The sequence below is a fragment of the Empidonax traillii genome, unplaced genomic scaffold (genome assembly GCF_003031625.1).
Source record: "Empidonax traillii isolate 1590-97213 ecotype Southwest subspecies unplaced genomic scaffold, ASM303162v1 scaffold187:size1931383, whole genome shotgun sequence".
NCBI lineage: Eukaryota > Metazoa > Chordata > Aves > Passeriformes > Tyrannidae > Empidonax > Empidonax traillii.
The window spans coordinates 390,653-406,092 of NW_020955380.1; the positions used below are offsets into that span (position 1 = coordinate 390,653).

The 15,440-nt window shown below is 60.7% G+C and overlaps 1 protein-coding gene across 4 annotated transcripts in view; it reads right to left on the bottom strand.

Moving 5' to 3' along the window:
• CACNA2D2 (calcium voltage-gated channel auxiliary subunit alpha2delta 2) overlaps positions 1-15,440 on the bottom strand; it is a 231,492-nt gene that overhangs the window by 694 nt on the left and 215,358 nt on the right. For 3 of the 4 annotated variants that reach the window (XM_027886436.1, XM_027886437.1, XM_027886433.1), the window contains 28 exons: positions 15,247-15,405; positions 14,699-14,806; positions 13,949-14,027; positions 13,713-13,762; positions 12,709-12,798; positions 12,423-12,491; positions 11,906-11,980; positions 11,346-11,420; positions 11,132-11,203; positions 10,778-10,849; positions 10,540-10,601; positions 9,724-9,800; positions 8,491-8,511; positions 6,198-6,258; positions 3,764-3,861; positions 3,467-3,557; positions 3,273-3,335; positions 3,085-3,188; positions 2,899-2,997; positions 2,710-2,804; positions 2,394-2,441; positions 1,937-2,008; positions 1,622-1,774; positions 1,451-1,503; positions 1,290-1,345; positions 1,062-1,185; positions 400-509; positions 105-193 (listed from right to left, as the gene is read on the bottom strand). In XM_027886436.1, coding sequence (XP_027742237.1) covers positions 105-193; positions 400-509; positions 1,062-1,185; positions 1,290-1,345; positions 1,451-1,503; positions 1,622-1,774; positions 1,937-2,008; positions 2,394-2,441; positions 2,710-2,804; positions 2,899-2,997; positions 3,085-3,188; positions 3,273-3,335; positions 3,467-3,557; positions 3,764-3,861; positions 6,198-6,258; positions 8,491-8,511; positions 9,724-9,800; positions 10,540-10,601; positions 10,778-10,849; positions 11,132-11,203; positions 11,346-11,420; positions 11,906-11,980; positions 12,423-12,491; positions 12,709-12,798; positions 13,713-13,762; positions 13,949-14,027; positions 14,699-14,806; positions 15,247-15,405 — 2,325 coding nt within the window. The remainder of the gene's footprint in view (positions 1-104; positions 194-399; positions 510-1,061; positions 1,186-1,289; positions 1,346-1,450; positions 1,504-1,621; positions 1,775-1,936; positions 2,009-2,393; positions 2,442-2,709; positions 2,805-2,898; positions 2,998-3,084; positions 3,189-3,272; positions 3,336-3,466; positions 3,558-3,763; positions 3,862-6,197; positions 6,259-8,490; positions 8,512-9,723; positions 9,801-10,539; positions 10,602-10,777; positions 10,850-11,131; positions 11,204-11,345; positions 11,421-11,905; positions 11,981-12,422; positions 12,492-12,708; positions 12,799-13,712; positions 13,763-13,948; positions 14,028-14,698; positions 14,807-15,246; positions 15,406-15,440) is intronic. The other variant, XM_027886434.1, reaches the window with a different exon arrangement.

The window sequence follows — 15,440 nt, forward strand, 5'->3', positions numbered from 1 at the left end:
TGGGGATGCCCCATGGCTATACACCCCCACCCAGAGGGCACCCCCTGCTCCCATCTCTTCCCAGGGGACCTCCCCAGCTCTGCTCCCCCCCGCACCCCACGTACTGTTGCATTGTAGTCAAAGCAGATGTGGGGGCCTTTCCGGTAGCGGGGCCTGTCCACCAGCTCACACTGGTTAGGGTCCCTCGGGGGTGCTTTGCAGGTCAAGGAAATCACCAGGGCCACAGCAGCGGGGGCTTGTGGGGCACCCTGTGGCCACCTACAGCCCCTCTGGTCACAGGCCACCTCCCTCCACCTCCACCAAACCCCACAGCTCCCTGCCCCCGTGCCTGTCCCGCAGATGGCACATATCCCCCCATCCCTCTGCCACAACACCCTGGTGGGATGCACCAAAGGATACCTCTTACCTCTGCCTGCATCAGCTTGACAGACTCACACTGGCTGCAGAGGGGCTTGTCAGCCACCACAAAGAGCAGGTTGGTGTTGGCCAGTCTCTGTGCATGGAAGAGCCTGTGGGTGCAATGGCAGCGGGGACCCCAGTTACCCTGTGCCCTGATCTCTCCCAGTTACCCTGTTCTTTGATCTCCCCCAGTCCCCAGTGCCAGCCCTGTCAGCATGTGGCTCTGGGGAGGCTGAGCCAGCCACAGGTTCGCTCCTGTCCTCATCCTCTTCCCCACCCCTGTTCCCAACCTTATCCCTGTCCTCATCTCCATCCCCAACCTCACCCCTGTCCCCTACCTCATGCCCATCCCTGTCCTCAACCTCATTCCTGTCCCCATTCTCATCTCCACATCCCTCCCCATCCCCATGCCATGGGGCTGCCCAGGGATTCTGATGGGCTTTCAGGGCCCATGTCTATGTGGAGGAGCCCTGGGGACATCAGCACCCCCAGCCCATGGGGACACTACTGCCACTCTCTGTCCCCCCCTCCAGGTACCACAGTCCCCCCAGGTGCTGCGTGGCACCTCCTATGGCCTCCACGCGGGCAGGGGTCCTGGCAAAGGCAGGCTGGGGGATGTCCCCAGCCCCGACCAGGGGGTGGGACCGCGGGGACGGACCCACCTGGAGCAGTTGCCGCAGTCGATGATGGCGTTGTAGGTGGCGTTGACGGTGCTGAAGTAGTACTGCGTCTGCTTCATGATGCAGCTCGTCTCCCTGGTCTCCATGCTGTCCCCTGCCACCTCCTCTGTGCCAGCACAGCACCATGGGACAGGAGCCACCAACCCCCCCACCATGCACCCCTGCCACCGCCCCTGCCCACCCCTGGCCAGGGTCTCCCTGGGGACTCACCTGTCTGGAACCAGCTGCTGTAGGTGAGGCCGTACAGGAACTGCTGGAAGAGGGACCTGGGGAAGGAAAGCATGGCCTCATCAGCTGTCCCAGCCCCAGGGACAACCTCGTGCCACTCCCCAATGGAAATGGCCCCTGGAGAGGGACACGGCAGGACTCACCAGGCTGCAGCCGAAGTCCACCAGGCAAGGCTCAGGAGATCGGCCACGGTGGGCTGTGGGCAAAGAGGAGGGACAATAGCCAGCAGGTCCCTGTGCAGGGCACTGGGGACACATTCACGGGTCCCCGCGCTTGCAGACCACCTGGAAGCCACCAGCCCTGTGGGTGCTCACCACAAAGACACCACGGGGGGCAGCGCCTGTGTTGCTTGGGGCCTCTGGGGCGCAGACGGACTGGAAGTCATAGGACTCCTTGCGGGTGTAGAAGGAGTTGTTGTAGAGGGCAGACATCAGGTTGGCATCCACTTCGCTGAAGAACTTGCCCACCTGGGATGGGGACACTGAGTCTGCATCCAAATACCACCTTGCCATGGGACTGCCCCGGTGGGGGCTCGAGTGGGGCTGTGTCATGCCACCTGTGACTCAAGCTCAGAGGTCTCAGCTCCCCGCTGGCATCCCATGCTCAGGAGAGCTGTGGGCACTGCTCACCTGGTACCAGTGGTCCTCCTGGTTGGAGAGCACCAGGAAGCCCCCATCGTCGATGAGGACACAGATGAGGTCCTGGGGAAGGAGGGCAGTGTCATCCACCCCAGCCATGCCCAGGTCATGGCAGGACAGGCAGGGTGAGTGGGGATGGGCTGTCAGGCAGGGGGGTCAGTACAGTGTCCCCAAGCCTGGGGGTTGCTCAGAAGCATCTCAGTGCCAGGAGCACCTGTGCTGGGTGCAGGGAGCAGGAGACACCACCACTCTGGGGGGTTTCACAGCCCTCTCAGGGGGGTCCACACTTCACAGGGTAACCCCTGGGGCTTCATTCCTGTGTGGAGGGTCAGGCGCTGGCTGAGCTCCAGGAGCAGCAGGGGACAGGGTGGCTGCACAGGCAGGGTGAGCAGGGCACAGGGAGCCCTCCCACCCATCCTCTACTCCCCCACCATCTGCCCCCACCCACCTTGTTGTTGGCCTCACAGTCCATCTCACAGCTCGTTGAGGGGTCGCACTGTCAACCGAAACCAGGGCAGAGGGACAGGTTAGCAGGATGGTCATCACCCCAGAGCTGTCCTCCTGGCCAGAAGGGGACACACGGGGTGGTGTCCCCACGGGCTGGGGACAGGTGCCCTGAGCAGGGTGACGGGTAGGGCTGTGCGGGAGGAACACAACCAGTGCAACCACAGGCACCTTGTCCCAGCAGTGCTGCCCAGCAAGCAGAGCTCCCCTCCATCCTGTCCCCATCCCCATTCCCCTGCTGTGCCAGCCCCGGGACGTACTCGTCGGGCACCCAGCTGGTCACGGTCTGTCCGGTTGCTCGCCAGCACTTTGAACTTCTCAGCCCAGGCCTCCAGGTCCAGCTTCACCCCCACCACTGGAGCAGCAGGGAGACAGGGTGAGCCCTGGCGCTGGAGGGGTTACGAGGAACCCCCCCAGCCTGACGTCAGGGCACCCAGGCCCTTGCCTACCTGCTGGCTTCAGAGTCTTGCCCCCGATGCTGAGCTCCACGGCAGTGCTCACCAGGATCCCAATGGTGTTGTTCTCCAGGTCCAGTCCTCGGTAGCCAGCTGTGGAAGGCAGGGGTTGCATCAGGGGATGCATGGAGCCAGCCCCGGGTAGCCAGTCACCCCTTGCTGCCCCAAGCGGGCACCCACCATCTCGGTAGGGTGGCTTGAAGATGTAGCCCTTGTTGTCCAGACTCCTTCGGTAGAAGCTGGCGTTGAAGGGCTCCGGTTCCTCCTCCCAGTCATCTGCAGCCCTGGGTGGGAGCAGCCACAGCCATGACTGTCACTATCACTGCCCAGTGGGAGCAGACATGTCACGGCACGGGCTGGACACTCACTTGTTAGGAAAGACACGGGTGATGCCCCCGTCAGTGGCTGCGAAGACAGCCAAGAGGCTGTACCTGCAAGGAGAGGGGCCAGGTACACCTGGCATCAGTGGGGTTTCACTCTGCCCCTACCTACACAGCCCATCCCACTCCTCCTCTGTTCCAAGACAGTGTTGCCCACCCTGAGCCACCTCCCCTGCACGTACGTGTTGAGATCCTGGTCCCTCCAGACCCGCTCCACCAGCTGCTGCGTGATGCCCGTGTCCAAGATAAGGTTGTGCAGGAGGAAGTTGTCACCTTGAGAGGAAGATGGAGAGCAGGAGGAGGTGAGGGTTGGCCCCATGGGGGACACCCATGCCCCCTGCTCTGCCCCAGCATCTCCTCTGCAGCAGCTCCCAGGACCCCAACCCCAGCATAGTTCACCCCATGCCCCATCTCCCCCTGCAACCCTGTCCACCTCCAACCCTCTGGCAGCCTCCCCAGCAGCCATCCCGGTTACTCACACTGCTTGGAGTCTGGGGTCACCTTTTCCATGAGGGCAATAAAGTTTTCCAGGAACTCGGTGTTGTTATCCGACAAGTCGAGGTCTTTGCAATACTCTCTGGGGTTTGGGGGACAAGGTTTGTCGTTCGCAGGGATGGAAAAGGCAAGGTCAGTTCTCCCCCAGGGATGGTGGGGTGGGTGCTGGCCGCGCTGCCAGCACCAGGGCTTGCCAGGGACACCATGGTGGTGACGTGCCACCTCTGCTGTGACTGTCACCCCACCAGGGCAGCCGGCTGTGGGCATCTCTGCAGGCTGCCCGGCACCCAGTCCCCACTGCCTGCAGTGCCACCAGAGCAGTGTCACATCAGCCACCGGCTCCATCACTGCCACGGGCACTGAGGTGCCACCACCTCTGCCAGGGCCAGGATTGATGGATCCCAGTTTGCCCAGAGTGGTACAACACTGAGTCCATCTCTCCCCATACTGGTGGGGCTACTGGTGGGACTGGGTGCCTCTGACACCGTACTTACCTGTGGGGCCAGATAGGCACTGCTGTGCCCACCCTGCCCTGCTCCTGCAGCACCCCAGGGAGTGGGGGCTCCATTCTGCTTGTGAGCAGGGGTTTGCCTTGGGAGACCCTACAGCTGCACTGGCAGCACCAGGCAGACGCTCACAGCTGTACCTGCACCCTTTGCACAGACAGCTGGGTGCTGGGTGAGCCCTGGCTGGCGGAGATGGGTGCTCGCCCACCGGCACTGCTGGCCCCGAGCCCCTCCTGGGATGGGCACCATGGGGGTGCTGTGTCCCTGCTCCAGTCTGGGACATCCTGAGTGCGGAGTCCCAGCCCCACCAATGCCAAGGACAGCTGTAACCTTGTTGGTCACGATGAGGCTCTGACCAGGGTGCCAAGAGCCTCCATTGCTCAGCGGTGTGGCTGTGAACAGCCCCTCTGCCAAGCTCCTGACTCTGACAAAAACCTCGTTCAGAGGACAAATGTTGGAGCAGAGGGTGGCAGAGAGCATGCCCATGGGGTGGCTAAAAAACTTAGGGCACCCTGGCCAGCCTGGCCAGGCCCCTCGACCCCTGGTCAGGGGGAGCAGCCACCTAAATATCTACACCGACACGCACAGGTACAGGTACTCACACACCCACGGGGATGGGGATATACGGTTTCTGAAAATTTCCAGTGGCCCGTGGGCACAGCAGTGCCGGAGGCAGATCATACAGTCGCCCTGGGTGCCGGGCACCCCCCAGCACATGGCTCCTCCCTGCCACCTGCCCGTGCTGGGCTGGCACCCATTGTAGGAAGGGGGCTCACGGAACCGCTTTGGGGATACCAAAGGGCTTGCCCTGATTTTCACAGCCTGCCTTCCTCCCCAGCTGCACCAACTGTAGAGCCCCACACCTGACACTGAGCCCATCACTGCAGCCTGAATAGGAGAGTCGGGACGCAGACCCACTCCTGGGCCTCGGGCATCACCTCCCTATCCAACCCCTCCCTTAGTGTGTTTACAGGCCATTTTTCCAATAACAGGGTTTTCCTGTTTCTCATTTATACGCTGGTTTGGCTCCCATGTGTCCTGGACCTCACTCCCACTGCCTCATGCATAGCCTGGGGACCAAGCCCCCCCCCGAAAACCTGGGACTACACAGTAACTGCACATTTTGGGCTGGTTTGCCCAGAATTCATGTTAGTGAGTGATGTCTGCTGTGGGTCAGGAGGGTGGGGGGTACCCACAGGTGGCCTCAATGTACCTCAAGCTGCTGCAGTCCCCAAGAGCTGCAATGACAAACCATCCCCTAACAGGACAGTTAGCTGCTATAGCGACCTATCACTAGAGAGGTGATGAACTTGTGATGTTAATTAGGGCTGATCAGAGGCTACACAGTGGTAAGGGCAGGGTGCTGCCAGAGCCATAGGGCTCCCCAAGCACCTCCCAGAGGGATAGCCCTTCATTCCTGTTATGTAACACGACTGGGTGGCATGGCGCAGGGGAGGGGACGTGTCTGTCTGTCCAGTGGCAACTACACTGTCCTCACGTCCCCATCTCCACCTTGTGGCCGGCAGCCTCCTGAAACCCCCTGGGCATCCCAAATTTGAGCCAAAACCTAGGCTTCCTTCTCCCCCCTACCCCGCAGCCAGCACGACTGTATGATACCACCGCCGGCCCCTCGTTCGGCGGAGGATTTTCAGAAACTATACCTATATATGCACGCTCAGAGGTCGGTCGGGCCGCACCGGGTGCATATATACTGTGTGGGATGCAACCGGGTGGCGGAGCGGGGCCGGGGTCCCGGCGCAGCCCCCTCGGCCGAGCGGGCACACGACACACACAGCCACGGGGCACGGGGAGGGGGGACAAGGCACGATGAGGCGAGGATGGGGGGCGATGGTGGGGTCGGCAGCGGGGCCGGGGCGGATGCACACCTCGGCAAGCGCACACGCAAAGCTACCTGGGAGCAATGAACACATGTCCCTCCGACTCAAAGCTGTTGGGCAGCAGGTATTCAAAATCTGCAACAGAAAGGGAAGGTTATCCGGCGGGGAGCGGGGGAAGGGGGCGCCGGGGGGCCAGGAGGGAGAGAGACGGACAGAGAGAGAGAGAGAGGGGGGAGGGAATCGGAAGAAAAAAAAAAAAAAAGGCGTTTGCTGCTCTTGGTAACAAGAGAGGAAGGAAAAGGCCGTTCTGCTGTTGCTGGCACCGCACGGGAAGGAAGGTTATAGCCAAATCAGGAGAGGTTTGCCCATCTCGGCTCGAATTTGCTCGGTCGCGGGCTGGAGGCGCGCGGTGGCGTACGCGCGGTACGCAGGGACACACAGACACACACACATATATATATGTGCGCACATGTATATATATGCATGTTTGGGAGGGCGGGGGGACGTCTCTCTCTCGGGGAAGGGGTGGTGGGCAAGGGCAGGGAACCACATGCTGCGCTCCTGGCCGGAGGAGGATCACCAGAACACTCGGTTGTCGGGAGAAAAAAAAAATAAAGGAGTTTTCAGGCATCGACATGGCCAGAGGGGAACCTTGCCGAGGACAGTCCAACCAGAGGCTCCCGCCCTGCGCAGGGCCGTGCAATGCGCTAACGGGCTCCACCGCCAGGCACCGGTGCCCCCTCCCTACCCGGGCCGGTGGGACCCCAACGGGGGCGGGATCCGCGCTCGCCCGCCAGCGCACTCTGCTCTAACAGAGGGGTGCCGCCCAGAAGGTTTGGGGGGTCTCCTGGGAGTGCCCTCGGCAGAGGGGCAGTGGATGCGGGACTCAGCTCGTGGGGCGCTATGGGACAGCCCGGGGACAACATCCCCCCCCGGCGGGCACCGCCACCCCCTCGCCCTCCCGCCGGCTCCTGGTGCATTGCACGGCACAGCCAGAGGTTGGACTGTTGCTCTCCGAGGGCTGTAGGCAGGGGCTGGGTACAAGCCGATGAGAGGAAGAGGAGGAGGAGAGGAGTACAAAACACTCGTACTTGATCCATCAGCATTGCCATTACAGGGGCGCCGGGAAGAGGCAACTCAAGGCTGATAGAACAGGGCTGAGGTTGACACTTCCACCTCCCCGCTGTCCTGCTTGCCTGACCCTGTCCCCCATGTCCTTCCCTGTGCTTCTGTGGGCCCCACAGCCATCCCCCTGCCCCTGCTAGGAGTGGGTGCTGCCCGCGGGCACTGCATGCGGGACAGAGTGTGGCAGTGGGTACCCCAACCGTGTGTGTTGGGTGTCCCCTGGCCCACCATGGGGCTGTGGGGGGGGCTGTGGGGGAGCTGTGGGTCCAGCCTCACACTGCAGGGACATGGGCCAAATCCTGCCCCTGTGCTGCAGGGGTGACATCCCACTCCTCTGCAGTACTGGCCCAAGCACCCCCTTCCTGCCTCGGTGGGACTTTGGGATCAAATTTGGCTGCTCCCAAGGGCACAGACTGTACCAAGACACTGTGGCTGCCAGGGGCTTCATGCCATGCTGGCCCCCAGGGCAGGGGGGATGGCCACTGAGCAGCCATGGGGGCAGGCAGTGCAGCACCCCTGCGCTCAGCCACCCTGTGTCCCCACGGGGCCAGGCTTGCTGTCACCCTAGGCAGTTGGGCAGGGTTGCCCCAGGGTGGTCCCATCCCCACCTCCACAGAGGGCTTCTGCTTGGGGGGCTGCCCCAAAAAAGCCTGTCCCAGAGGGTGATGGCAGTGGAGGACTGGGTTCCCCACCTTCTCTCTGTCCCTGCCACCTTTGGGTGCCCACCCCACAGCCCCCCTCACCCTGCACAGCCCTATCCCTTTCAGGTTGAGTTGTCTTAGGGAGGAGGAAGCAGAGGAGGTGGGAGAGGGGGAGAAGGAGCTGGAGGAGACGAGCGGGGGAAGAGGAGCAAGAAGGGGCTGCAGTGGGGAAGGAAGAGCAGGGCATCCAACTAGCTACAAAAAAACCTCGTGGATCGAAAACGGCAGTTTCATACAAGATCGGCTCTGGGACAAGATCGAACCAGGTTTGGGAGTAATGCACAGGGAGGGAGTGGGGATTTTCGTGACAAAGCTCTCATGAACAGAACAAGACATGTTGCTTTCAAATAAAGGGGGAACTGGAGGAGAGGAAGAGGAGGAGGAGGAAAAGGAGGAGGGAGGAAGGGCGAGTTGGTGGCGGTTTGCAGGTTCGGCGTGGCAAACGGGCAGGGAGATGGGCAAGCAGGGGGCTGGGAGGGACTGGACACGGGGCAGGGGACGGGGTGGTGAAGGTGAGTGGTCTGAGACTGAAAATACTTGCCCTTCTGTTTGATGTTTGGTACTGTGTGAATCCACCATAGAGAGAAAGCAAGAAAAACAACAAACAAAAAAACAACAAACAAAAAAAAAAGGGGTTGGGTGGAAAGGGGGAAGGGGGGCACAAACAATATTTTATTCAATCGACGTTTGAATAAAAATATTGTGTATCATAATCATACCAAAAGGAAACCTCTTGCAAAAAACGACATGAAGAAAACAAAAGAAAAAACCAGTAACAGAAGGAAAAGAAAAGGCCACGGTGAAATAAGAACAAAAAAAAAATGCAAAGATATAACTAGAGAAATATATAGATATATATTCAATACTCCAAAGGAAAATGAGAGTCAGTAGCAAACAGTTGCAACAGTCTTGATATCAAAATGTCCTCACTGAGTCAGGGGGCATGCACGGCACGGTGGGCAGAGCTGGGGAGGACGGGGGGATCCCCCCTCCCGGGGATGGGGACAGCCTGGCCTCGTTCCTGCAGGGGCATGGAGCTCCTGCCCACGGATGGAGGGGGTGGCAGGGGCCAGATCTGGAGCAGGGCTGGGGTCGAGCCACCGGGGCGGCCTTGGGGGAGAAACAGGGGGAACCGGAAGGGAGAGGGGAAGGGTCCGGTTCTCCCACGGGGGAGAGGGTCCCCGGGAGCAACGTGGACCTGAGGTGGGGAAAAAAGGCTTGGGGGTAAGGGGAGAGAGAAAGAGAGAGAAAGGGGGGGCCAGGCTAACACACACGTACACAGATTATTTCCAAACAAAAATCGAAACTAACCGAAACCGAACTCATAAAAAGAATAAATGGCTTAAACCGAAACCAAAGAATCGTAATAAACCAAAGGAAATTAAAGAGATACATGCAAACTTTCCCAGGCTCACAAATTAACTGGCTGCTACAGTGTCCTCCCTCGACCCCAGGAGGCAAACAGGCAGCACATCCCTGCCTGTGCCAGCAGTGCCTGCCTGCAGCCCAAGGCTGGGGTTTTGGGGTGCAAAGCATAAGGACCAAACCCTGGCACCCCGGGGCACCCCAGGCAGGACACTCACTCTCCCTCTGTGCGCTCACCTCTACTCACACCTTGTTTATTTCTAACTCTGCCCTTTATTTTTGCCTCTCACAGTGGTCCCTCTCTCTTTTCAAAAGCCTTTGCTTTGTGTTTCTCCCCCTGACAGCCGCGGGCTGGAGTGGGGTGAGTGGGGGTACAAGAGGGCAGCGGGGAGAGCCAGGGGCTACTTACACTTCACTTGCAGGATCTGGTCGCTGAGGTTGGCCTGGATGTAGTAGGTGCTGTAGGGAGGCAGAACCAGCCCCAGGCTGTGGAGGGGGAGAGCAGACACGTGGTGTAAGGCTTTACACCCACCCAGAATCCTTGGCCAGTTTGCAGTCCCTGCCTGGCACCCCCTGGCAGCAGCTCATCCCAGCTGATGGCAAGCAGTGGCCCCAGTGGCCTCTTGCACAGCCTGCTGAATCCTTTTCTCCAGGAACTGCAGCCAGCACTGTCCTGGGGCATCCAGGGTCATCTCCAGAGCACCCATGGTCGTCCTGGGGCACTCAGGAGTACACAGGACCAGTGGCACCCAGGGTCACCCCCAGCACACCTACTGCCATCCTAGGGTGGCCAAGTTCATCCCCAGAGCACCCATGGCCATTCCCAGAACACGTAGGGTCATCCTGGTGACACCCAGGGCCATCCTGAGGGCACCCCTGAGCACAGGTGGCAAGCCTGTCCAGCCAGAGATGAGATGGGCAGAATGGGCCAGCCCAGGAACCAAGGGAGATCAATGTGGAAGAGGAACACGACACCCCTGTGAGGGAGGAAGGCAGGAAGAGACACAGCCCTCGAAAGAAGGGACAAAACCTTCCCAGAGAGGACAAACCAATGATGAACCTGCAGCCCTGGCCACAGCTGTGTCACCCCGTGTCATTGTCCCCTCCTGCACTGTGCCTGGAGCCCTGAGAGATGTTGGGTGCTGCAAGCACAAGCCCCCAGCCCTGTGCTGGTGTGGGTCCAGCCAGAGCAAGGCAGTACAGGTGCACTGGCAGTGATACCCACCTGTAGTTGGTGCTTTTGATGGGAGCCCACGTGTAGGTCCGGAACACCTCGTCGATGTATTGCTGTGGGTCAGAGGGAGCCAGTCAGGCCTGTGTGGTGCCAGGACCTGCTGGCACGGTGACACGGGGCCCTGGCTCCGAGCCCAGTGCCAGACACAGCCCAACACAGCCCGCCACTGGGGCTGGGCACACAGCACAGCAGCAGCTTTGGTTGTGACCCCCTTCCCCTGTAGCGTTACCTCGTCCACGGACTTGATGAGGGTCTTGATGAACCTCTGCCCGTCATTCCCATCAATCATGCTTCTCCGGATCTGGGGGACACAGAGGAGGCAACTGAGGGCCACAGAGCAGTGCCTGTGGGCACCCAGTCCAGTGGGGTGGCACTGAGGACCCGTGGGGTGCACAGGTGAGCAGCCTGGGGGGGGCATCATGCTGGCACCCAGGGGACAATGACCCAGCTGCTGTCCCCACTGTTTGCCAGGGCCCTTAGGATGAGGCATTCCTTAGGGCAGGTTGAAGGTGCTGAGTGCCCTTTGCAACCACAGACTGGGGGGGCCAGCCTGTACCCCAAGGGCTGCTCCTGGTCTGCTCACCTCCTCCTTGTTTTCATCCTCCAGTTCAGCGTCCAGGAAGTCCAGTGTCACTGGCTCACGGAAATTGATGATCTGCAGGCAGAAAGGGAGAGCCAGGGAAGGGCTCAGGGCTCCCACAGTTGCCCCCGAGTCCAGACAAACTCATCACAAATCCCACAGTTAGCTCCTGAGGACCCTTGGGAAGCTGTGTGTCCCTCTCGGGGTCTCTCCTCACCTGGGGCTGCAGGTTGGGGTGCAGCAGGACGTAGCCGTTCAGGTCGATAGCGAAGACGTAACCATTCGCCCCCAGCTGTGAGAGGACAGGAGGAGGGATGAGGCTGGTCAGTCAGCTCTGTGGCACAGCATGCTGTGCTGTGCTATGATGTGATCACCCTCACCACTGCACACAGAGCACACCCAGCGTCACCCCTGGAGCCTATTCTATTCATCTATTTCTATTCTCAGGTCAATAGAACCTCTCACTCCTGGGGTGAGATTCTGGCTCTGGATTTCTCCCACTGCCCCTTTCCCCAGGCCAGTAAGGTTTATTCCCTGCTGACCCTGCAAGAGTTTTGGCTGTGCTCTGGGCCCCAGAGCATCACCCAGCTACGATTCCTGCTCGCCTGCCTGTCCCGGTCCCTGCTTGCACTCATGGCTCCTACACCCTACTACTGCCAGAGCTGTTGGAGGCGTTATGGGGTGCTGGGGGCACAGCCTGGGGCTCCCATCAGAGGGATTCCACACCAGGATTGGTCAGTGCAGGGCAGGGACAGAGGAGAAGGGGCCTCCACGCACGTTGTATCGCGGGGTCAGCCTCTTGATGTCGTTGAGAGCCACGTCGATCCCCATCACGCCCAGGATGAGCTGGTTCTGGAAGGAAGCGCAGGGAGGGAGGTGGGTGGGAGCAAGGCTCTCACCTGCCACCACCAGCAAAGGGGAAGGGAAACAGGAAGATGAACATCTTCTCCCTCTGGGATTGTGTGGGTCAGATTTGGATACTGCAGGGGCACCGGGTGGGATGTGCCAGCCCCCCAGCAGCCCCCCATGGGGCACTGCATCCCCCATGGTCTTGCAGCTGCCAGCTGTCCCCACTGAACCAGGAGAGCTAACCAAGGCCATTTTGGGTCACAGGGATGGCAGTCACCCCAGTGTCACCCCAGAGAGGGGGTGCAGAGCAGGCAGCACCTCAGGGGTGCCAGTGCCCCCTACACCACAGCCATACACCCAGTGTTGGGGCACCTTCCCCACCCTGCAGCAGCCCTGCTCCAGGTGTCCCAGTGCAGCCAGGGTGGTGGCAGTCATGGTCTCCTACCTTCCTGTCACTGCTGTCCTCGGTCAGGTTGAACACCGGCAGCGTGCCCGTCACCACCAGTCCCAGCCCCTGCACAAGCACAGAAGGGTGTCCCATGTCCCCTCACCAGCCTCAGGACCCAGAGCTGGGGGTGGGCAGCAGAGGGGGGTTGCCCCCTCACAAGGGAGATGGGGGCATGTTCTCTGTGGGACTCTGGAGCTGATGTCCTCACCCACATTACCTCGGGGCTGTGCAGGACCCTGGGGCTGGGGATCCCTCCCTGCACCCCAGGGCTGGGGGTCCTTACCAGAGCATCCTGGTACACGTTGGTCCACTGAACCTGCTTGGCTCTGTTCCCAGCCAGGACCATCGGTCTGCCCAGCACATCCAGGTACTCCTGCATGGACACAGGGCAAGGGAAAGGGTGATGTGGGAGCCAAACGTCCCCTTGCTCCAATGCAGTGACACCCTTTTCCCTATGAACACCCAGGGGTTACCAACAGGGTGCTTGGTGAGGCCCCCAGCTGTAGACTGAGCTAGGGGAGGGGGCTCAGCAGCTACCAAACCCGGGGGTACTGGCTCCAGCTGGGACCCCAACAAGCCCATCATGATGCAAACAAGGGGCTGCTCATCATCAGCTGTGCATGGGCAGGGCAGGGGCCCCCCAGGCAGTGTCAGCCAGAGCCCCCCAGCTCCCAGCCATCCCTGGGGCTGGGCTTGCTCCATCATGCCTAGACCACATGGCTGCTGTCTCCACCAGCCTTTTGGGATCTTCTGCTGGGGTAGGTTTCCTTTATCCTGGCCCACCTTGGCAAGGCAGACCTCTGGGTAGGGAGGCAGCCTTTGTGCTACAATGCCAGCACTGCCCTGAGGGCTGCCCTGCTTGGGGACCCTCATCCCCTGCCCAGCATGGCACCTCGTGTGCATCCCACAAAGACAAGGGGCAGGAAAGGGGCAGTGGGACAGGGTGTGGGACAGACACAAATGGCTCTGCTGAGGGGGCTGCTGCTGGGGTTGGCCCTGCCCGCGCTCAGCTCTGCTCTGTGCTGATTAACACCTGATGTTTCATAATTAGTCACTCAAAAGGCAGCAGGTCCGTGGGGAGCTGCAGAAGATGAATTACTTATTTCAATAGCGCAGGGCCTGGCTGAGGGCTCAGCTCGGCTCCCCACCTCGCTGCCACGCTCACTGCCAGCCTTTGGGTTCTCCACAGTGGGGCTGGAGCTGCCTGAACTTGCCCCCCAGCAGGCAGGGCACCCCGGAGGGCAACTCTGCCTGCCTGCCCCCCGCCCACCTGCCCACTCCCCATACCTGTGTGTTGATGCGGATGGCGCCGATGGAGGGGATTTCGAAGTAGTAACCTTAGAAAAGAGAGAGTAAGGCAGCTGGGGATTCAGCTGTCTGCTGTCCCAGCAGTCTGGCTGTCCTGCTGTCCATCCTTCCAGAGCTGCAGCCAGTGCTTTGCCAGAAGCATCACACACTGGAGCAGAGGGGTGAGCCCCCCACCCTGCAGCCCCCTGTGCCTGCTGGGTGCCAGCCCCGCTCACCTTTGTTGGCACAGGCCATCCACTGCAGCGGGGTCACGTCGTAGTTGTGCTGCCCGACGGAGAAGGTGAAGACTCGCACCTGTGGCAGAGCGTGGCAGGGAGGGACGTTTGCTGGGCACTTTCCACACTCGGTGCTCCCAGACAACGGCAACCTCCCCAGGGACACCGTGGCACTGCCTGCCTTGGCCTGCAGACTGTGCTGGCCCACAGACAAGTACAGGTGGGCAGAAGACTGCTGGGGATGCTGGCTGTGCTGGTGGCAAAGGAGCCTCTGTCTCCTTGCCTGGTCCAGGCCAGTCCCGTCCCTCAGCATCACTGCATGGGCCCAAGCCACCTACACTAGTGGTCCTCACACTGGGGCATCGCTGTTCCCAGAGGGGTCTGCACTATCTGAGGATGCTACAAGGACCAGAACTCCCCAACCCCACAGGTTTACAGGTCCTGGGTGGCAAGGGGGACCTTCCTGCTGGTTTGCCTGCCCAGCCCCATGCTTGGGATGTGCTCCCATGAGGGAGCCCAGCAACCTCATTCCCTCCTCAGCATCCTACAGGGTACCTGATTCCACACCTCCTGCACTCCAATGTGAGAGCTGGCTATAAACCCATTTCCAGGGCAGTGGCTCAGTGCAGGAGCAGGTTGGTGGGGAGGGAGGATGGTGAGGAGGCAAATGAAGCAGGAGCCAGCAATGGAGCTGGGGCAGCCGTCTCCCTCCCTGGCCCCAACCTGGCACACAAACCCACAGCCCCTCACCGTCTTGTTGGGCCAGTTGTACTTCTCAAAGACGTCCTGCACCCGGTCCTCACCGCCGTCCGTGAACATCATGATCATCTTGTTGCAGTTGGCACGTGTGATGTTGGACTGTGGGGCAGAGACAGCACCTGGGGCCGGACCCAGAGCCAGCAGCACCAGGCACGAGGCTGGATGTGGCCAGGAGGGCTGGCCCCAACCCATCTCTTTTCCCAGCCCTTTTCTCTGGGCAGGGGGTGGCCGGGATGAAAAGGCAGAAGGAGGGACGCTGTCAGCTGGGGAATGATGTTGTGGCTATTCCTGCTTGGCACCCAACAGCACCATTCCTTTATTTTGCCTCTGGAATGGCTGCTGGCTTGGATCTGGCCCCTATGCCCAGCCCCGCTAACCTTGAATAACCCAGAGGGGCAGCAGCTCCAGCAAAACCTCAGCTACAGCATGCTGGGAGGTGGGATGTCTCCCCCAGCACTGAGAAGGAGGACTAGCTCTAACTTTGCCCTCAGCACCCACAGGTTCACTCTGCCCCCAGCCCAGCCCAGCCCCCAGCTCACATTCTGCAGCTGGTCGAAGGCGTACTCAAAGCCAGCCTTGTAGTCGGTCGTGCCCTTGGCTACCATCCCCTGCACGTCCTCCTTGAACACCTTCTTGTTCCGGATGTTGGCCTGCACCAGGTGCTTGAAGCATGACACCGGCTTTGCCTTCTCGTTGAACTGGGAGGCAAAATGGAGGGGAGTGAGTCACAGAG